Below are 22,720 nucleotides of genomic sequence, written 5' to 3' on the forward strand. Positions count from 1 at the left end.
CCCTCACAGATTCTCTGCAGCGGGCTACTTCGACGCTTCCGCTCAGTGATGCTTCATTGCAGGCGTTTGCGCTCATATCGAGGGAGCGTGGATGTATGATGTCCACCCTGGTTCAGACTCGCCGCCAGGTTTGGCTGGCGCAGTCACCCCTATCTGAGACATGTAGGAGGACCCTCCGTACTGTCACAGTGGAACCTGATGAGCTGTTCGAGTCAGCTGCTATACAGGCGCTTCAGCGGACTGTTAGAGCTAGCCAGACCAGGCAGCAGTTCTCTGGTCTTTGCAGGGACATGCCTGCACCCCTAGACCTAGGGGTCCCACTTTGGCCCCACAAGGCGGTTTTCTCAGCCTCCAGCTTACCCTAGTAGCCGCAACAGGCCTCGGCGTCCTGCTGAGAGGCCGGACCGCTACCCATACAACCCTACTTACGTCCCCGTCCCCCCGGCAGGGGTGCCAGGAGATGTCTCCAGGCCGGCTGTCGGGGTTCTTCTCCCATCAGCGGATTTCCAAGGGAGAGTGGTTCACGTCTATCGACGCCTGTTCCCATGGTGCATCACCACAACTTTCAGTCCTGGGTGCTTCCATTCGGACTCTCCCATCTCCCCATGGGTGTTCACAGTGTGTTACTGCTGTCCTTTCCCCCTGCAATCGCAGGGCGTGAACATACTGCCGTACTTAGACGACTGGCTGACCTAGGCGCCATCCCGGCTTCAGGCGCCACACGACACTGCTCGCCTTCTCTCATGTGGCCCGGTGGGCCTCAAGGTGAACATAGAGAGGAGCTACCTGAGCCCTTCTCAGAGCATAACCTTCATTAGTGTGGCCCTATGAGGGCCTGTCTGTCGCCCCAGCATGTGGCCAACAGCCCCCACAACCTCTCCCTCTTCCGAGGGGGCAGATGGTTGCCCTACATCCTTTTCTCCGACTATTGGGTAAACTGACAGCTGCCTCAACTGTCGTTCCCTTGGGTTTGCGGATGGCTGAACAGCCTTCACTTGGATGCCAAGTGGCACAGATACAGGGCAATAATATTATCGAAACAGTGCCTATTCACTATCCCCATGGAGGGAGTGCATATCTGGCGAACAGTGTCCCAGGAACCGAGCCCCAGGGGCTCTGTTCCATTCCACCAGGAGATTGTCACAACAGATACCTGCCTCTCAAGGCGGGGTGCAGTGTGACAGAACAGGACAGCCTGGGGGCAGTTGTCTGCTGAAAGACCGCAGGTCCAGGTTCTAGAGCTAGCGCTCGAGCACTTCCTTCCATGTTTGAAGGGAAAGCATGTGCTTGTCCGGTGGACAGCACCTCTGCTGTGATTTCCCATGAACTATCAATGGGGCACCAGATCTGCAGAAGTTGCTACGGGGATCACCGTGGCCTTCTGACTTGGGAGGCCCCTCGCCTGACCAGCCTGTGGGCAATGTACGCACCAGGAGAACGGAACCAGGTTGTAGTTTTCCTGTTCCGTCACAAGCCTCCACCGTGAGAGTGGCGGCTGCATCCAGACGTGTCGACCCACTGCCGACCCACTGGGTCTCCCTGACGGAGAGGACCAGCCCTCTGGGTTAAGATGCCCTGGCTCACACGTGGCCAGAGGATCTTCTTTATGCCTTTCCACCATTCCCTCTGATTTTGCTATAAGCTTGTCAAGAGTTCTTCCCCGACAGGAGGGATCTCCTGTCGCAACTAGAGGGTCGGATTTGGCATTCTAATCCCTGCCGCCTTCAACTATGGGTCACGGGAGGGCCCGACCGGATGCTGAGTGGCTGCATAGAACCAGTCTGACTGACTATTCTGAATGCCAGTGCGCGGTCTACCTGCCGGCAGTACAAGAAACAGGTGGAAGCTGTTCTCCGACTGGTGTGCGGCTCAGAACAAGGTCCCAGTACAGCGCCCCGTGCCTGCTGTACTGAGTTTCTACAGTCCCTCCTGGATAAGGGCCGGTCTCCCCTTCATGGGACCTACCCTTGGTACTGGACACCTTATGCTTGTCTCCTTTTGAACCCCTGGCACAGGTGGAGCCGAGATGGCTATCGGCAAGACGGTTTTCTCCTTGCCGTCAATTCAGCTCAATGTGGGGGCGAGCTGCATGCCCTATCAGTGGGAGAATCATGTTTGAGGTGGAACTCAGATGGCTTGGGTGTCACTTTCTGGCCTAATGCAGTGTTTCTCCCAAGGGGGTGGATACGTTCCCATATAAACCGGCCTATCCAGCTGGCAAAGTTGACCCCCCCCTCCCCCCTCCCCCATCGGGAGAGGAGAGGTCAAGGCTGCTGTGCCCAGTGTGGGCCCTCAGAGCTTATGTGGAAGCCACCGCCTGCATAGTCAGTTATGGTGAGCCTAAGAAGGGCTGTGCTCCTTTTTAAAGCTCCACTGCCACCGGATAGTGGAGCGGCTGCGCTCGGCCATCCGGGGTGAAGGGTCACTACCAAGAGTGTCTCCACACACCGAGGGAAGCCTGAGTGGTGTGCCTGTGGGGGATATATGTGCGGCGGCCTCATGGGCATCACCGAGCACATTCACCAAACACTACAGAGTTAACGTTGCCAACCCTCACCCACTGGGGAGGGTTCTTTGGCCAATTTTCTCTGCCGGAGCTATAAGAGGTAGTTACTATGCTTCCTCATGACTCTTTTGGTATAAGTCATCCAGTGTGAAGCACTGCCTCTGGCGGTCAGTAAGGATGAAATAGAACGAAAGTTACGAATGTAACTACGGTTCTATGAATCCTGGATGACCGCCAGAGTTCTTGGTCACTCGGAATCCCGTGAACTCGCGAGAAGATTCCATAGGACTGAGCTCAGGATGACACCGGAACTTATAGACGACGGGGGTCATCCGAGGTCACACGTGACTTTGTTGATATAAATATTCGACCTGCGCATGCGCGAGACGGAAGATATCCAGTGTGAAGCACTGCCTCTGGCGGTCATCCAGGATTCATAGAACCGTAGTTACATTCGTAACTTTCGTTTTAACAGCTTTTGACCTGTGAATCAGGGAAAATACTCCCGCTGGTGTGCATACATTAGTTACCAAATGATAAACATGGTCTCGGACCAATTATAAAATTGCTTCATGAACAGATTTCACATTCAGCAGATGGATTTATTAGTAGTTTAGCTTTTGAAATTCAGCTAAAATTACATGTCTGCGATCATAACATCTTGCTGTTAGTTTGTTTGCTTTCACACCACAAACAAAAAGCACCAGAGTCCACTTGGACGGTGGACTGAGACCCTCCTCTTCAAGCGGTCTCAGTTCAGTTTTTTGGTCCACATCAGGATTTGATTGCCAGCTTCCACACCAGCCCAAACGAACCGTACTAACCTGGCAAGAGTTTGTTTAAACCAGGGGTCGGCAACCTTTTCTATACAAAGAGCCATTTTGCTCTATTGTCCACCAAATAAAATTTGTCTGGAGCCGCAAAAGCTATTTGATATCACAGCTTATAAAGTTGTATATATAGTTACATTATATGTACAAAAACTATAGTTTGTTGTATTTATGAAAATATAGAACAAGAATAAAGACAATTCTTGACATTTCTTTGCAATTCTACCTGATATATCAATATCAAACCCTTATGAAGAGTAGTGTTTGCTGCAGCAGCTGAGAAATCGCTCTTTGTCGCTCATCTCCAGCGTGACACTTTTCAGCACATGCTGTGTGCTTGTTCTGGAAGCAGGTAAGCCAGCATCGTTGGCAGTGAAAGCAAATGAATACGTCCACGCAGAGTTAAACTCTCTATTTTCCTCCATGACTTTTATTTTTTTGGATTCATCCATTGATAGTTTACAGAGGGCGGGGGTCTGAAAATCATGATCAGCCACCTGCAGGGACAAGCGCTTGACAGGGGTAGAGGATTTAACTGCCTGTGGGTATAATTAACATACATGATTCTGTTCATTCTTGCTTATGAATTATATTCTCTCTGAAAACTTTTCTCTTTTTGGAGAACGTCATGTGAGATAACTTCTTCAATTAGCGCAATTTCCCTGCTCTTCTTTCTATTTCCTCGTCTCAGCCCTGTGTGTCACGGTGTGTGTAAACCTCGCTCGAATCAGGAAACTTGTCAGAATACCCATATTTGATTGGCTGAGCTGCATCACGTGATGTGATTTGCAATGCATTAGTCTGTGTGTTTCCTGCACCGCCGAACAAGTGCCGTAACAGCTGAATAAGACGCGCCGGTTAACGTTTAAACTCAGCCTCCCGGGGAAGGCTTATGCCAGGGTGCTGGAAAGGAGGCTCCGACCGTTTGTCGAACCTCGGATTCCGTCCCGGCCGTGGAACAGTGGACCAGCTCTTTACCCTCACAAGACTACTGGAGGGGTCCTGGGAGTTTTCCCAACCAGTTGTGATGGTGAGATGAAGCCTCATGAGGCATCGAACCACTTCAGCCAATTGGATCGAGAAAGGGTTCATTTCTCGAAGCTTCATGTGCACACGATACCACCTACTGGCCAAGTGTATAATCACAGGCAGCTGTATCTGAACCACATAATGTGATGCATTGAATTTTTGTGTCTGTTATGGCTGTTGGGAATGACTGAATTACAAAAATGTATGACCAAATCATTTCTGTACATAAATTATCACATATGTGCATAATAAAATATATTTTTAATGTATTGTGTGTGTGTACATTTTCCCAAAATGGTAGTATCATGATATGGCAGGTTGTGTAATAATGTTATTATGTCACTTTAGGAAAATGGCATGGGCTTAAGCAGGCAGAGGACAGTGAAAGTGCTTGTGGAACTAGGAAGAGGGGACTGAATATGCTTGTGTAACTTGGACAGTGATGTACAGGACAGGGGACATTTTATTAATTTTTATTCAGAAATAACAGTTTCTCAACAGTTTTTGGTTTTAAATGATTCCTTTTTTTTGACACAACCTCTCCGGCCTTTGAAAACACCCTTTCACAGGGTACAGAAGATGCTGGCGTGCACAAAAACGCAAGAGCAAGTCTATATAAATTTTGATACAGGAAGTTTTGCCTCTCCCAGTACTCCAGAGGCAAAATCTGTACCACTTCCCGAAGCAGTCACGTGGTACAGCCGGGCAGCGAGGCTTCGGACGTCATCATTTTTGGCTCCTCCCCTAAATGAAGCAAGCCTCGATACGCGCTTCGAGGAAAGGCCCCCTCCATTACTCGACACACGCTTCGAAGCGTCGGCACATCTCGTAACATCACTACCAACCAGTCTACATGTGCTTTGTGGACTTGGAGAAGGCTTTCGACTGTGTCCCTCAGGGTTTTTTGTGGGGGGTGCTGCGGGAGTATGGGGTGCCGGACCCGTTGCAACGGGCTATCTGGTCTCTGTACGACTGCAGTAGGAGCTGTGTTCGCATCCTCGGCAATAAGTCAGACACATTCCAGGTGGGTGTTTGCTTCCACCAGGGCTGCCCTTTGTCACCGGCCTTGTTTGTGACCTTCATGGACAGGATATCTAAGCGCAGCCGGGGGGTGGAAAACGTTTGGGGGTCTCGGAATCGCCTCTCTGCTGTTTGCAGATGATGTGGTCCTGTTAGCCTCCTCGGATCGTGACCTCCAGCATTCACTGGGGCGGTTTGCAGCCGAGTGTGAAGCGTCGGGGATGAGAGTTAGCACCTCCAAATCTGAGGCCATGGTGATCTGCCGGAAACCGGTGGATTGCTCCCTCCAGGTGGGGACGGAGTGCCTACTGCAAGCGAAGGAGTTCAAGTATCTCGGGGTCTTGTTCATGAGTGAGGGTAAGATGGAGTGGGAGATCGACAGGCGAATCGGTGCGGCAGCAGCAGTAAAGCAGGCGCTGCACCGGACCGTCTTGGTGAAGAGGGAGCTGAGCCGGAAGGCGAAGCTCTCAATTTACCGGTAGGTCTACGTTCCAACCCTCACCTATGGTCACGAACTCTGGGTCATGCCTTAGAGATAGGGTAAGGAGCTCGGACATCAGGAGGGAACTTGGAGTTGAGCCGCTACTCCTTCGCGTCGAAAGGAGTCAGCTGAGGTGGTTCGGGCATCTAATTAGGATGCCTCCTGAACACCTCCCACTGGAGGTTTTCCAGGCACGTCCAACTGGGAAGAGACCCCGGGGAAGACCCAGAACACGCTGGAGAGATTATATCTCCCAGCTGGCCTGGGAACGCCTCAGGATCCCCCAGAATGAGCTGGAAAATGTTGGTGGGGAGAGGGAAGTCTGGGTCAGCCTGCTGCCACCGCGACCCGACGCCGGATAAGCCATTGATGGATGGATGGACTACAGAGGACCATGTCCATTAGTTACATGGAGTTGAAGTCACTTCAAGGTAGACAATGGAGTGAACTGAAATATATCCAGATTATTTTACCCTTTGTTGTACTGGAAGAAACTGCATAGATGCCTGTTTCTGTATGAATATTGTATGATGATTGAACAAGTTGTTTTACACTGACTTATAACCAAATGAATCGTATTATTGACCACCTGCACACACAGATCCTTTACAGCAGCGGTTCCCAAACTTTTTAGGCCGCGCAACCCAGTCTACATCCCGACTGGGTTCGCGCACCCCCCCCCCCCCCTTAATAAAAAAAAAGAAGCAACAGAGCCTTTTAAGCCTTTATAGCCGCATAATAATCGGACCAATGAGAGAACAGTTTGCGCGCGCGTGGCATTTGTTTACAAGATTTAGTCCGCTGTTAAATCTTGCAGTGTGAACACAAACCGAACAAAGGAGCAACTGCAACATTGTATCAACCCTGAATCAGAACAAAGCAAACGAACTGAAGGTGTGAAAACGCCCTGAAACACTGCAACAAAGTTTCAATAACTTTCAGTGACACAAGGCGTCACTTTTAAAGAGCAATACGGATGCGAGCACACACGCACAGGCTCAGAGGCAGATTATCACATTTAATTTACAATTAATGAGTGACTAATGTAGCCAGGATGTCTTCGGACAAAGCATCGATGCGGCGCGACACAGTGTTGTTGGACACCGGGATCATGTCCAACTTGTTTGCTTCTTTCTCCCCAATCATACATTCCACCATCTCTCTGGCAGCTGGCAAGCTCACGTCTTCGGCGATTGTGTGCGGTAGCCCCTTTCTCGCTCTTCTGTAACCAGATATGAAGCCCGTAGTGCGTCATTTATAGACCCAACACATGAATGAGACTCCAGTTGTTTTTGGCTGTTTTGTAACTCCTCCAATTTCGATATAAACAATGTAAGGGGCTTTTGACTTGCACTGGCATGCTTGGTGTTCAGGTGGCGACGTAAATAAGAGCTTCAGACTGTTAGCCAGAACCTCACTGCACTCCACGCACTGTGGCTTTGGAGAATCTGCGTTGCCAATCCAAGTGAAGCCCAGACACAGACACTTTTCATCATATTTCCTCTTTTTTTCCCAGTCTGATGCTCACTCTCGTTTCCTCTTTTTTCACCTTGACTCCGCGATGGGCCGATGTGCTCCCGATTTGTCTGTGCTATCCCTTCCTCCTTTTCGGTCTCCTCCGTCTCATCTTCCTCTGACTCTGGCTCGATTTCTTCTCCCGGTCTCTCCCCAACGCACCTCTCCGTTCCCCTCGCCTCCGATTCCTCTCTCTCTCTCTCTCTGTCCCTCTCCTCTTTTACGACTGATAGCTTCAGATGTCCCACCTGACAGTTTTTAAATTAAAATTACATTTTTTTTTTATATTTAATATTATTACACCATCAGACCGCCATTACACTTTTCATCTCGCGCACCCCCTAGAGGCAGCTCCCCACTTTGGGAATCCCTGCTTTACAGCATCAACTTCAATCGCATATTAGCAAGGTCATCTAATCTTTGGCCTGCATCTGAAGGAATATTGCCAGGATTCATTACATTTTGCACTTGGACTAAATACAATGTCAAATCATACACACTTATGGTTCCTCACTGTGAATGTCTTTAATCAGGCATAAACTGCAAATTCTACAGAACGCAGCAGCAAAATATGAGAAAAAATAACTTATTAATCGCCCTTTCATTTCTTTACACCAGTTTTTGAGATATAACTCATAAGCACGTCATAGCCCTCAGATAACTTCCTCTCTCCTTATGGACCTGCACGCAGAGCTCCTCGGACAATAACCTGCAGGCTGTTCCCATGGCTGGGTTTAACGTGAGGTCTCCACAGCATGTGTAGCAAAAGTAGCACATTGTGAGCTTCAGTCCTCCGTGTGGGTCCACGCAGGATGTGTTCAGGCACAGAACTTTTTAGTGTAGGTCACCTTTTGGCAGAAGTCAGAGCCCTGCACAGTCACTGTAGGTATGTTACGTAGAAATTATGAAAATAGATTTGAAGTGTAAAAAGCTAACATATGTATATGTGTGTATGAATATGCATACACTTGATGATGTACTCTACTGCATGTATTTCACAGATGTTTGTTGTAGGAAGAGATTTTTGAAATCATTGTTGCTGATTCATTGATGTTTTGATATTTCATTAGTCTCCTTTGCTTATTCTGCTTTTTTAATGCTTACTTGATTTATCTTCTTTGGTGAATTGTTGTATTGCTTTCTAAAAGCACGTTGTAACTCTTGTTTTGATATGTGCTAACTATATTCATATTTGTTTTATTATTATCATTCTAATATTCTAAAAGAGAAAAACAAAACATATTTTACTTTTCTCCGCCATGTCATCACACTACCACTACTATAGTTTCTCTATTTTTTCCCCAGTATGTAGAAGTAAATCACGTTCCTTCTTATCTTTATCTCACACTGTGGCATGCATCACCTTTAATTATCTGTCACATGATATTGAGGTGTGGATAGATGCAGGTTTTCTTACCATATCAACCTCAGAGATGCTGTCCAAGCTCTCCACCTGAACGTCCACTCCAACAGGGATGGCAGGCCCTGCCAAACAAAAGTATATCATGAGCAAATAAATGTGAACACAAACTGCAGGCGGTGCTGCCCAGATGCTTTATGAGACAACTATTGCATTTTTCAAGTTGGCTGCCGCTCAGTTCAGAGCTCAGTGTTTCAGACACAGAGTTTCCTTCAGCCATAACTCGACTGCAGCACTTTCTATTTTGAGCATCTCCTGACCTTTCTTCTAAAATGAAGAGGCTAAAAGCAATCAAGTCGGGAAAACACAAAGTGCCAAAGGACCAAACAAACAAAAAACTAACTATGTAACTTGTAGGTTAGCAAACTACAATCCTTGGTTAAAAAGCATAGGCATAGGATTTAGAAACTCATGCACCACATCAAAATGATCATCCTTTTTCACAGCACACGGATTTGCAAAAAAAAGTTAACAAATAGGACTAAAACAAAACAAAATACATCTTAAAAATGTCATTCTGTGAGATTCGTAACTTTTTATCAGATTATTATTATTTTATGCCTGGCATCTTGAAAAGTTTGCGATTAGCTGAATTCTGAAGTAAGATAGGGACCATCAAAGTGATGTGTCCATTATTCATTTCCACCTGTATCCTTAACAGTTACACAGCTTATACTTATAATCAGTTTAGACATACTTACTCTTGTCTTTTTGGGGGGTGGGGTCTATATATAAGTGAATTTCTTGCTGAGAAGTATTAATGTGAGTTTTGGGGACCCAAATACAGCCAATAGGATTTAACATTTTTTTTAAAGCATTGGTGACACCAATTTTATTTCATTCTATGTGAACTGATGGTGACATTTGGCCCATTTTCCCAGTGTGCTTCAACTCATGTGGAATTCAGAAATTGGCAGCTGTCTGATTTAAGTAGTGTATATAGCAGGGATCACAACACTTTACGTAAATCCACAGGAAGTGGAACAAGACCCAAAAACAGATCGAAAATCTGTTCAAGAGTTATTTTAATGGAAAAGAGGAAATCCAGGCATTAACTGTTCCCATGCCTTATTCTTAAAACCAACAGCTCTCAGCTTTTTAAAAGAATGATATATTACGGTGCTGCTGGTACATCTATGTCATGGATCTGTTCATACACGTGTTCATACTGCTTTAACTGGATTCTAGTAAACGTTTCATATCCCTTTACTATCGCTGCCATGACCTCTGACCTTAACATACGGATAACAGCATTATGTATGACCCTCTCACATATCACCAGTCAGCATATACACACTTCATACATTGCGCATAAGTGGAGGGAAGATTTGCAGGCGATTTGAACCACTTAACATCACTTATCTATACAGTCTGTAATCCAAAGAGATTAGCAGAGACTCTAAATGTAAGATTACAGTCATCAAAGCTCTGCAGATGAGGGGCTGGGGACGGATCTCTGCACTCGGGATTATCCTCCACCTAATGGGACAATGCCATCAAGTCTGTAGCACTTCTTGTCACATCAGGCAGAAAGGTCATCTGTTCTCACAGTGACCCGATCAACCAATGTTCAACTCAATATTAAGGCGCTATATTCATGTGGAGTTTTCTAGCAGTGTGTCTGATCTGAGATACAAACTACACAAAAATAATGTTCTTTCTTCTAAAGAAACAATGAAAGATCGCTCAACAGCTCAACCTTATTCAGCTGGTTCGTTGAAAGCATTCCCAGGAAAAAAGTCCAAATCAACAATTCAGAGCTGTGTTTTTTCAGGAAGTTAAAGGAAATTAGGATTTTATTGTCAAATACATTTTTACACATACACGAAATTTGACTTCTGCATTTGACCCATCCCTGTATATAGGGAGCAGTGGGCTGCCATTGATCAGCCCCCGGGGAGCCGGGGGGTTCAGTGTATTGCTCAGGTACACTTCAACACTTAACACGTCCCAGTCGGGGATCGAACCGTTGACCTTCTGGTTCCCAGACCTCAGTGGATCACAAACCTCCTGACTGACAGGACGCAGCAGGTGAGGCTGGGTAAAATCACATCCAGCACCCGGACTATCAGCACTGGCGCCCCCCAGGGATGTGTGCTCTCCCCACTGCTCTTTTCCCTCTACACCAACGACTGCACCTCAGAGGACCCGTCTGTTAAACTCCTGAAGTTCTCAGACGACACAACGGTCATCGGCCTCATCAGGGACGGTGACGAGTCTGCGTACAGATGGGAGGTTGAACAGCTGGTCCTCTGGTGTGATCAGAACAACCTGGAGCTGAACAGGCTCAAAGCTGTGGAGATGACAGTGGACTTCAGGAGGAGCCCCCTAACACTGCCCCCCCCCCCCCCCCCTCACCATACTCAACAGCAGAAACCTTCAGGTTTCTGGGATCTACAATCTCCCGTGACTCCTCCCCTCTGGTAGGCGCTACAGGGCTCTGTACGCCAAGACCACCAGACACAGGAACAGCTTCTTTCCACTGTTCCTGTGATGAACAATAAATAAGTTATACTGCACTACTACCTCTCTTTGCACTATTACCACCACTTACAATTCATGCCATTGTCTATAGGTTTATGTTCACATGTATATATATATATATATACACACTAGTGCTGGGCAAGTTAACGCGTTAATTTCGCATTAACGCATTCATTAATTAACGCCGACAATTATTTTATCGCGCGTTAACGCAGTTTTTAAATTTATAATTGTTTCTTTTAATTGAAAGACAAGAGACAATACATATACATAACAAGATGATGACAAGAACAGTGGGATAAAAGCCAGCAAACATCATATTGTCAGTTGTGTATGTGTGTGTGTGTGTGTCATTATTGTAACAGACTGTCTCATGCTTATCGTTTTGTATTCGAGATATGATGTCCCTTCAGGTTTGCCGTAGAGAAAAGGCGACTTCCGCTGCTCTCCCTGGAGACTACTGGACATCGCTGCGGTAAAGTCAGCAGACACTCAGATCTCCGTGGTCAACTCATCAGACACTTACATGTTAGTGCACCTATATGCTGAAAATCACCGTAAACGCATTTAAACGGCACAGATCGGGAGCGAGTGAAGGACTTTGAAAGTTAGCGGAAACATTAACGTGAGACAACATCCGGTTTCTTCAGACGAACATCCGGTTTTCAGAATAAGATGCCAACAAAGTATGAATTATATTCACATTAAGTATGAAACATGCTGCCTGCATCTCATGAACCAAATGTTATTGCCCTTTTGTTCATATAGCAGTACTTTTAAAATAAAAGTACGCAATACACTACTTTATAATTCATTATTGAACTTTGCCATAATAATGCGATTAATCGCGATTAAATATTTTAATCGTTGCCCAGCACTAATATATATACACTTTTTCTCTCGGATATATATTTATACTTATATTGTATATAGCTGTTAAATGTTTATACCTACATCCGTTCTATTTTTTTTTTTGCTGCCCTTTTTTATTCTTTATACATATATTTTCTTGTTTATTGTAAATTTGTTTTTGTACATTGAGAGCGGAGTGGAAACCGGAGACAAATTCCATGTATGCGTAAGCTGATTCTGATAATTTTGACTTTCTATCATAATTTTGACTTTCTATCTCATAACTTCAACTTCCTATCTCATAATTTCGACTGTGGGGATATTTTCATTATCAAGTGTAACTTTTAATTAAATCTATTTTATTTTATTTTATTTTTTTGCTGGCGGATTGACGGGCCACATAAAATGACGTGGCGGGCCGGATTCGGCCCACGGGCCTTGAGTTTGAGACCCCTGATCTAAGCAGTCTTTAGCAGCTCAAGGATACAAGTCACAACATATTTGATATACTATAGACCCTGCATACTGTACAGTAAATGTTGCCATTATCAATATTGTTAAGAATGTTCAGAGACATTTCAAATGTTTCAAATTAACAGGTGAAGAATTTCAATTCATATGCATGGCAACACTTGAGGTCTGAAGTGCTGTCATATTGCATGTTTATCCTCTTAGATCAGTAACTTTCAGTGAAAAAGAACAGAGGCTCTTCATCACCCAACAAAGGTCACATTCTACATAATCTAAAAACTAAAAGGGGACCTTCAGGAGTCTGTGGACATTACATTTCCAAATTTACCCACCGCACGCTCTGTCATATCGATTTGATTACAACTGCTAGCTTCCACTAACTCTGTGACCTTTTGGTTCATTTCACCGCTGTGTAAGAATCACACATGGGCATAAATAACTAGGTGGTTACGGTCCATGCAAACATCATATTGTATGATCAAAATCATCATAAGACTCATAAACCTCATACTGGGCACATACTGCATTTGTGCCATGCGCCCCTTCATCGCGAGTAATGAATCAGTTAAACAGAAGATATCATAAAGTTATAATCTACAACCTGAAAATAAAGTGAAAGTAAAGTTGCCAATCTACAGCCTTGATTGGGCTATTCACGGCATTTGTCATCAATATAGCCTAGTTGTTGGCAAGAAATCCAGATATTTGCACATGAAATTACGAATGCAAAAAGACACTCACTTGCACTGCAGCCAATAGTTTCAATAAATGACAGCAAGCATCCGTGACAGCAATGTGAGCAGAGCTGCTTTGAGTTTTAAAAGCTATTTCTGTGATATATTGCAGGTGAACCACTCCTTTAAAGTGCTGTTCTTGGTTGAAAAACCTTAACTCCAGTCACATTCCCACTTCCCCAGACCCGTTCATTGCCATTCTAAACCTGTCCACCAGATGCCCTCAGGCAAGGGTCCACACCAGAAAGGCAGCCCAAACAGGAACCTCATCCAAAGCGATCTGGCAGCTGCAGATTTTAGGGTTCAGGTTGCAGATCAGGTCAAGGTTCTGCTAACGGGGTACAGGTTCAGAGGGCTAAGAAAGCAACTGTATGAGGCAACATTGACAAAACGACCACTGACTGGCGAAAAGAGACTGGCAGGTGAGCGGGTGAATGAGAGTCAGGTGACTGGGACTGGTGGGTTCTTGTAAGGGCATCTGGTGGACAGGTAGAGAACGGCAGGTCTGGGGGGGGGGGGGTAGAGGAGAGCACATCGCCTTGAGCAAGTGAGACAGCTGGAGACAGGGACAGAGAACCAGGCCAGTCAATACAAACTAACAACTAACAAGTCCTCAAGACAGAGTCAGTCTAAATCCTGTCCAAACATCCCAGCATTAGCACAACAGGAACTACTGAGCAACAAGTGCCGTTGGTTATATGACCAACACCAGAAGTTGAGTTGAATTTGGATTCTAAAACATGAAGTCATTTGGCAATGAAAAGGTCAATCCAATGGCCTTGCACACCAGAATGTCAAGAAACAGCCCTGAGAAAATGTACCCAGAGAAGCAAATGAAAGCAGACAGCGCTGCCAGGCTGAATTTAGTTTGATTACCAATTGGTCATGTTACACCAATTACAGTCTGCATCGAGTTGATATTAGTTCAGATTTCAGTATTAACCAGATGGGATTTTACTGTGTTAGTCGGTACAAGTTGATTGCGTCAATGACTGTGATCAGAGAGTCATTTTGTTATGATTATGAATCACCCAACCTGCAGGCTGCAATGGCTTCTTCTACATCTGTTTTAAAAGAGGTTCCCAGTCACTGAGCCTGCACACTGAGGGAGGCATTAGCTAAACCCTCTGTGCTTGTTTCCTGCTCTGCATTCGAAAACCAATAAAGATACAGCAAATGAGAACTTCAAAAGACTGCTTTTTGCTGTGAGTGCCAAACCAACCAGTTTACAGTTGGACGGAGCTGAAATAATAAAAACTGAGGACAATCAGTGGATTTATCAAGACTAACAGATACACAGACACTGGAAAAAAAAAAAAAGTTTTTGAAATGCTGTGAGTGGCACAAAATAAATTCCATTCACTTTTATTGCGAAGGCAGAATTAATTAAAGATATCTCAAAATCCTAAACAAATAAAACCGAACATATCTGTAAATAGACATACCACAGGAGGAACTTTAAATAAAGTTTATTTTTATATCAGTTGTGTGAGCCAACCCTTTTGTAACACAAACACTTTCATTCTTGTTGCAATCAACTCTATATTTGCACCCTTCTTTGTACTGCAACTGCTGCACAACAATCTCTCTTGGGATAAATAAAGTTCGATCTTATCTTTTCATGCCAGATCTCATGAATTGCTTTCAATCGCTCTGCATTGCTGAGAGTGCTGTGAAGTGATGTAGATCCGTCAGTGACTCAGATGTCCAGAGCCTGAAACTGTATTCCGACATGTATCCAATGAACATGACAGCAGAGACAGCAGCAGCCAGTGAATCTGAAGCTTTCTTGCACCACTGACACCTCACTACAAGCTGACTGAATGATGACAGGACTGCAGAATCTGAAGGGGCCTTTAGATTTTAACAGCACCTGGCTGTGTTCCCAGTCCATTTTTGGAAGTCCTGAGAGGACTTCGCTCGCTTCCTTGTGTCCCTTTCTTGCAAATGCTGTCCATGCTCGGTGACCTCTCCACACTCAATAGCCCAAAACCATGCACACACATATCTTTGTCACCTTAACCATAATGAGGAAAACAACACTCCTGAACTGGAAAAGCACATGTCATCTTTTTATAATTACTGCAGGAGTTGCCAGTGGGTTGATCAAGTTGAGTTGTTTGTTATGTGTTACCAACAATGTAATGGTATTTACATGGAAGGAGCAACTTTAAATAACAAATGAACAGTTAGTTACTCCAAGTTCATTAAATATGTGTTAATATGCACACACTTGTTAAGTGGTTACAAATTAAATTAACTAGATTTTATAAACTGAAATAGATTACATTTTTTGGGGGTTAGGGTTAAGCCTAAACCTTTCTTTGGGTTGTATATATATATTAGTGCTGGGCAACGATTCAAATTTTTTAATCGCGATAAAGGTTAAGTGTATATGTTATTTCCTGTTTTCCATATACATGATGTCCACGGGATTGGAAAATTTAATTTCAGAATGATTTTTTTGGTTTATTGTTTGTATGTGAAATTCTTAGACAATTACTATAAATTACATGTTTCCCTTGCAATAGAAACTGCAAAAGGAAATAAACTGCCAGATTTTTTAATTGTGTTCTTTGACTTGGCACAGAAGCAGTGTTTCAGTGTTATTGATTAGGGGTTTCAATGTTTCCAACTTGTTGATGTTTCAACATGAATGTAAACTGATGCCTGATTGCCTTCTTCAGCGGCTGTTCTCACAAACACAGCTGATGTATTTCTGTCTCCTCCATCTCTGTGGTTTTTAATAGAGCCAATCAAACGAGGGAGTTATCAAAACTGTTTGGCTGTAGCACTGCATGGGTGTAAAAAGTGTTTGCTCGATGGTCATGAATGCGGACAGCCACTTAGCATTGGTTTATTAGACCCAGCACAGCCATGGCAGTAAAAAACAGCCCACCCTCACTGAATGTGTGTCAGCAACATTTAACACAGTCTTAAAGGAACAGTGTGTAGCATTTAAGGGAACTATTAGCAGAAATGGAAAATAATGTTCCTAACTATGTTGCCAATAGTGTTTAATCATCTGACACCAATAATCGTTGTGTTTTCGTTTGCTTGGAATGAGTCCTTCATATCTACACAGGGAGCGGGTCCTCTTCACAGTAGCCCAGAACAGACAAACCAAACACTCTCGGCAGACCGTAGTTTCACTGTAGTCCTCCGACATGCTTGGATGCCACCAAATCCTACACAGTGTCCAATTGTTGTGCCAATCAATAATTGTTTTGGACAAATGGGAGTGATGTTTTTACGCACTTGAGTTTGACGTATAACTGAAGCATTTGAGTGTTTTTAACTGGTCATAATTAGGGTTGGGTACCCTATACGTCCGTTATCTACGATAACTATAGATGAGCTGATTGAAATACTTTTTTACACTACTCTGATGACTCGGTCCTGACAGCAGGTAACGATAGCCTCGGTCCTCCGCTCCTCACAACGGGATACTTAGCGCTGGCGCTCATAAGCACAACAACACAGGCACGCAAAAGCTTCTTCTACTATGAGGTGTAGTGGCGAATTGCCGCATTACCGCCACCGACTGGTAAAATAAAATAAGTCATGAGACGTGTTGTATTTTGCCAGAGAAGGCAAATATCAGAATCAGAATCAGAACTGATTATTACTGACCGTTTATTGCCATTGTATGTTGAACATACAAGGTATTTGACATGACGGGAGGTGCGTGACATTTAACAACAAACAACAATCAACAGTGCAAAGTAGAAACAAATTAAATTTACAGAAAATATAAGATAAAGTAAAGTAAAGTGCCCTTTTCTACACATTCACAAACGTTGATGGTGTAAAGAAACCATATGCAGTAGCAGAGAACAACAATAACTTTAGTTATTAAAAGACCTGTCAATCAATTTCAGAGTGATAAAGAGTGACCAGCATAGCAGAGTATAAAACAGTACTTGCTGGTCTTTCTGGTGCACCCTTTAACATCTGTGCATCATACATCATATGTATAACAAGCACTGGGCTTTCAACTACCATCCACGTCAGAGAAACTGATGTAGTATAAAGAGTCTGCTTAGAGCGCTTGGGAGTTGAGGATGGATGGGTCAAACAAACACAGGACATTCACCCAGTCAACCAATGTTCATGTCCCATGTGAAACCAAGTCAACATTCACTTATTTTAGCTTCCTTAACATTTCCGTAATAAACATGCTTATTTTAACCCAACCACAATCTTTTCTTAAACCTAACCAAGTAGTTTTGTTGCACAAGTAAACCCCAAAACGAACTAAACCTACCTTAGAAGTTTATTTTGAAAAGACACTGTCACGAATTCCCCTTCACATTAGTTTATTTTCATCCTGTCTGCTCGTTTTATGAACTCTCCTGTCATTTCAGATCCTACCATTCACACCCGATCATCTCTCATTCCCCTCACCTGGTCCTCCACACCCATCTCACCTGCATCCCCTCATTAGCCCTCACTATATTTAGGTCCCCTCACCTGCACTTGTTCCCTGCCAGATTGTCTTGTGTGTTATTGCCAAGTTCTCCAGCGTACCTTTATATTGTTCATGATCTGCCTGTTCCGACCCTGTCTACCTGTTTGTGACCTTGGAGTTTTGCCTGCCCCTTATTGGATTTGTTCGCCTGTTTGACTGACCTCCCGGTTTTGACCCTGCCTGAACTCTTGTAAAAGAACTGAACTTGTATCTTGTCTCCGAGTTGTGCTTTTGGGTTCTAGTATCTGTAATCCTTCGACACTATGCATGTAACGAGCTGAAACTGACACACTGTCCCTGACATGCCCACAACTGAACCTAGAGCTTCATAGTTTGAATCATAAGGCCACTGACCAAGTGGCTGTGTTTGGGGGGGGGGAGAATGTGTTGCCACATTAGCCAACATCATGCGCTTTTCAACACCGTAGGCACTAAATGTTGTGCCATATTTGGTAAAGTTACCATCCTTGTCAATGTTGGTTCACACACAGGCACAACATTGAGAACTGCCAACGGCAAACTACAAATAATAATAATAGTTTACACCCACTGTATGTTGTTCAGTGAAAGTTACAAGTTTAAAGCTGAATTATTTAATTATTTTATTGACTTATTTATTTTCCCACTTGCATGCGAAAAAACATGTTCTAAATACAAACTGTATGTCATGTTAAGTTGTTATGGCAAAAGTGTTGGACAGTTGCCTAGTTACAAACAACAGTATAGGCTCTTTAGTGAATGCAGAGCAAACACATCATTTAAAGCTGCATTCATCTTTGTTTTCTTCTCCTTTTTTGGCAGAACTCCACAACAAGCTAAACTTTCACACATTTGACAAATTATGAATGAATGAATGAATGAATGAATTTTATTTATAGAGCGCTTTTCACAGACATAACATCACAAGTGCTTAACAGAGCAGACATTTAAAAGCATAAAAAACACAATGTGACCCTAGGGTCAATAAATTATATACACAGAGAAAAATAAAAAGTAAAATAAAAAATAATAAAAATAAAAATGTAAAACATATTTTAAGAGCAGGTCATGGGTTTTTACTCAAACGGGGGTGATGTGAGACCGTCGATTTGTCCTGGTGAGTAATCTGGCGGCAGCGTTTTGGATGACCTGGAGACTGTTAAGAGCAGATGCACTGAGTGATGTGAAAAGTGAGTTGCAGTAGTCAATGCGTGAAGAGATAAATGTGTGTATGATCATTTCTAATTCAGGTGTTGATACTACAGATCTCAGTTTACTGATATTTCTTAGATGGAAGAAACATGACCTGGACAGCTGCTTAACATGAGGGTCAAACGACATGGATCGATCAAAGAAAATCCCAAGATTGCGCAGGTTGCAATGGGCAGCAGAGGAGAGTGGACTAATAATCTGCCTGATCATGGGGACAAACTCCTCTGGAGCAATAACTAGGACCTCCGTCTTAGAGTCGTTGAGTTGCAAGCAGTTTTCTGCCGTCCAGTCTCTGATGGCATTGACACAGTCCAGGAGCCTCGTTAATGTGAGAATGTCATTTGATACCCTCATGAGAGCGGTTTCAGTAGAGTGTTGCTTACGAAACCCAGACTGGAATTCGTCGTACATGTTGTGTCTCTCCAGTGTAGCAGTAAGTTGTTTGGCCACCACTTTCTCTGAAATTATTATTATAGAATATTATTAAATTATGGAGTTATAAAGTTGGTATGTGCTGGCAAGTACTTACCTATTTATACATTATTATTCATTTGGAATCATGTTTGTATCCACCTTGTGAACATAAGTCACCCTCCTTTTAAGTTGTTTTTTTATTCTCCAACTCCTGAGAAAAGTTTCTGTCTCTTTAGCTACTCTGTTCATCCGCAACATTCTCACTCTCAACCTGAAAATAAGTTAACATTGACTTTGGTTTCACACGGGACACAAACAGTCTCCTGAGTAAAAGTCCTTTGTTTGTTTGACCCATCCCACCTCCCGTCTCCCCTCCCACCTGCTCTACTCTGACTTTCTCGCTCTTTACACTGTGTCAGTTGATCTCACCGCCTAATACTGATGCGGATCGGTTTATATTAGAGTTAGTTGAAAGCCTGGTGAGGTGTGTCTGCTGTTTGCTGCTGAGCAGGAAGTGTACAGTGGTTTTATGGGGGCTTTTTCATAGAACACAGCTGCCTGCTGAGTAAAGCGGCTCTGTAGAGCCAGAGGGACTGCAGAATTCTCTGAGTTTGCAGCCTTAAAGAAAAATCATAGCATTTGTAAATCTGGTTGTTCTCATAATTTCATCCATTTTTGACCTTTGCTCTGATATTTTACTCGCCACCTACTTTTTGAAAATTTGGCAGACTCTGGCAAGAACATCGATCACGTTTTCAAAAACTTAATTCTGACGGAAATCCTCTTCACGTAAATTAAAATTCACAGAAGTAAAGGAAGTAGTCCATCGGGCACTGTGTGTTCAACACAATGCATGGAAATACACAGTAAAAAAAAAGAGGATGTTATCAAGACCAAATTGTCATAATGGACAACAATATGAGAGTATCAAAGTACCTTTACCAAGACTGGATGCACTTTTTTTGCACGTTTTGTTTTTCTGTCTGTTCTTCAGTTGGGATAAAGTGTCATTGCGGGGTAAACTGCCTGATGGCGTAACAGATTGGTGCCTGTGCTAATCTAAGCTGTAAACAGGAGGAACCGCTGCCAGCTTAATCTGCTCATCTCTGCTGGAGTGGGGCCTGCCATGCAGCCATTGGCAGAGCTAGGCTAGGCTAACACTGCAGGCAAGCTGAAATAGACTGGGTGAAGCTAGCGGCTAAAGCTCAACTCCACTTCAAATCAAGCCAATGTCAACAGATGGTGTCTTGGTGCTACTGACCCATCCATCAGTGAGCTCTGTTTAAAGCTTAAGCTACAAAAAAAGGAAACAAAAACTGGTTATTACTGTGAGCTTACTTAGCTTGAGGGATAGCATGTCACTATGGTGATCGGGGATAAAGTAAACAACACATTTCTACTGTTGCCATTTGATAAGCTGACCATCTTCTCGTGCCAATTCAACTATGCACTCATTTAAAAGTGACATCATTTAACTTGGTTTGGAATGATAAAGCGGCAGTGATCCTAATCAACAGAGTGTTACCATTTCCTTTAATGTATAGTAGCAAGCTTGATACAATCTGCTAATTGAATATCCACACTTGTGACGTCAAACTGTGGCAGCAGCAGTCACAGCCCTGATGTTTGGTGGATATCATGCGATTATATTCTTAGACTTGTGGGGGATGATTTTCAGTCACGTCAATTAATTAATTTTTGAGTTGAGAGCCTCGAAACGAAATATAAAAATTGTTATGCTTTCTGTGCATTTCAGTGATGCAGCAATGCCCCTTGAACCTCTTCATCAAGACTAAAATACTCACACTCAACTTCACTCCATTACTTAAAACAATAAATGACGACCTCCTTCGCTGGATGAATCTACCATGATCACTCATGGGCAGAATAGCTACAGTTAAAATGACAATACTTCCTAAAATAAATGACCTATTCACAATGATACCATCTCAACCCACCCACTCCTGGTTCAAGTCGCTTGACTCAATCGTTACTCAATTCTACTGGAAAAATAAAACACCAAGAATTAAACTGGCCACTCTACAAAAACCAAAAACACAAGGAGGACTTGAAGCTCCACATTTTTTTCACTACTCTAGCAAATAAACTTCAGTACATTCTTAAATGGATCCACCCCAGCCAATCAGACAACACATGGTTAGATATAGAACAGACCGTTTGTAAGGACATTCAGATTTCTGACTTACCATTTTTCAGCCAATCTATCAAACGCCATCCTTGTTTCAATATACTAACAACAGCAGAAACTCTGACAGCCTGGTTGAAATTCCACAAAATCACCAACATCACTTTTGTACCTTCAAATTGTACTCCCATATGGAACAATCCTGATTTTCTAAGTCACAAGACACCTCTAAATCTCCACACATGGTCCGCTAAAGACATCACTCATCTGAAACACATCTTCAATAATAACACCATGGTTTCATTCCCTCACTTGGTTCAGAAGTACGGCATCAGGAGCAATCAATGTTTGGAATATCTGCAACTCAAATCATCCGTTCAATCCAAACTTAACATTCAGGCCACTAACCTAGAACTGCCCCCCTCAACCTCAGAATTAATTAATATCCCCTCTTCAAAAAAGTTAATCTCAAAAATATGTAGAGTAATATCACAGTCTGACAAAACATCATCCATACCATCAAGAAAATGGGAATCAGACCTGTCCATCACTCCTGATGCTGATTTCTGGAATCAAGTTTGCAATAACATCTACTTCATGACTAAAAATGCCAATTTACAATGAATACAATATAAAATACTTCACAGAATTCATTACACCGGGCAAAAAATGTTTCAAATGGGATTCACGTCAGATATCTGTCCACATTGCACTCAGAACAGCCCGGATAGCTTTGTTCACGCCACCTGGCACTGCACACCAGTTCATCACTTTTGGGAAGAAATAAGTGAGTCACTGTCTGTCTTCCTGCTGCCTCGTCCCTTTGTCCCCTTCACTGTGCTGACTAGGAGACATCTCAACAATACATCTGAGTAAAACAAACTGCAAATTACTCCTTGTGGCCCGAACTATCGCCAAGAAAACTATCCTCATGAACTGGAAATCAAGGAATAACACACACATCGCACACTGGAGAAACTTAATGATAGAATATATTTCAATGGAAAATCTAACCTCGTCCATCATATACAACAGAACACCATTCCACCTGGTCATCCCTCACTATATTTCTGCAAACGTGACACCACCCATTCTATTAATATTGAAATATGTATAGTATATATACCGGTGTGTGTGTGTGTATATATATATATAT

General features: G+C 43.5%; 1 protein-coding gene across 1 annotated transcript in view; it reads right to left on the reverse strand.

Moving 5' to 3' along the window:
* Positions 1-22,720, reverse strand: part of gabrr2a (gamma-aminobutyric acid type A receptor subunit rho2a) — a gene marked incomplete at its 3' end in the record, with an annotated part of 119,171 nt that overhangs the window by 55,372 nt on the left and 41,079 nt on the right. The window contains exon 3 of the mRNA XM_079287266.1: positions 8,799-8,866. Coding sequence (XP_079143392.1) covers positions 8,799-8,866 — 68 coding nt within the window. The remainder of the gene's footprint in view (positions 1-8,798; positions 8,867-22,720) is intronic.

Source organism: Melanostigma gelatinosum (genome assembly GCF_949748355.1).
Source record: "Melanostigma gelatinosum genome assembly, chromosome: 16".
Classification (NCBI taxonomy): domain Eukaryota; kingdom Metazoa; phylum Chordata; class Actinopteri; order Perciformes; family Zoarcidae; genus Melanostigma; species Melanostigma gelatinosum.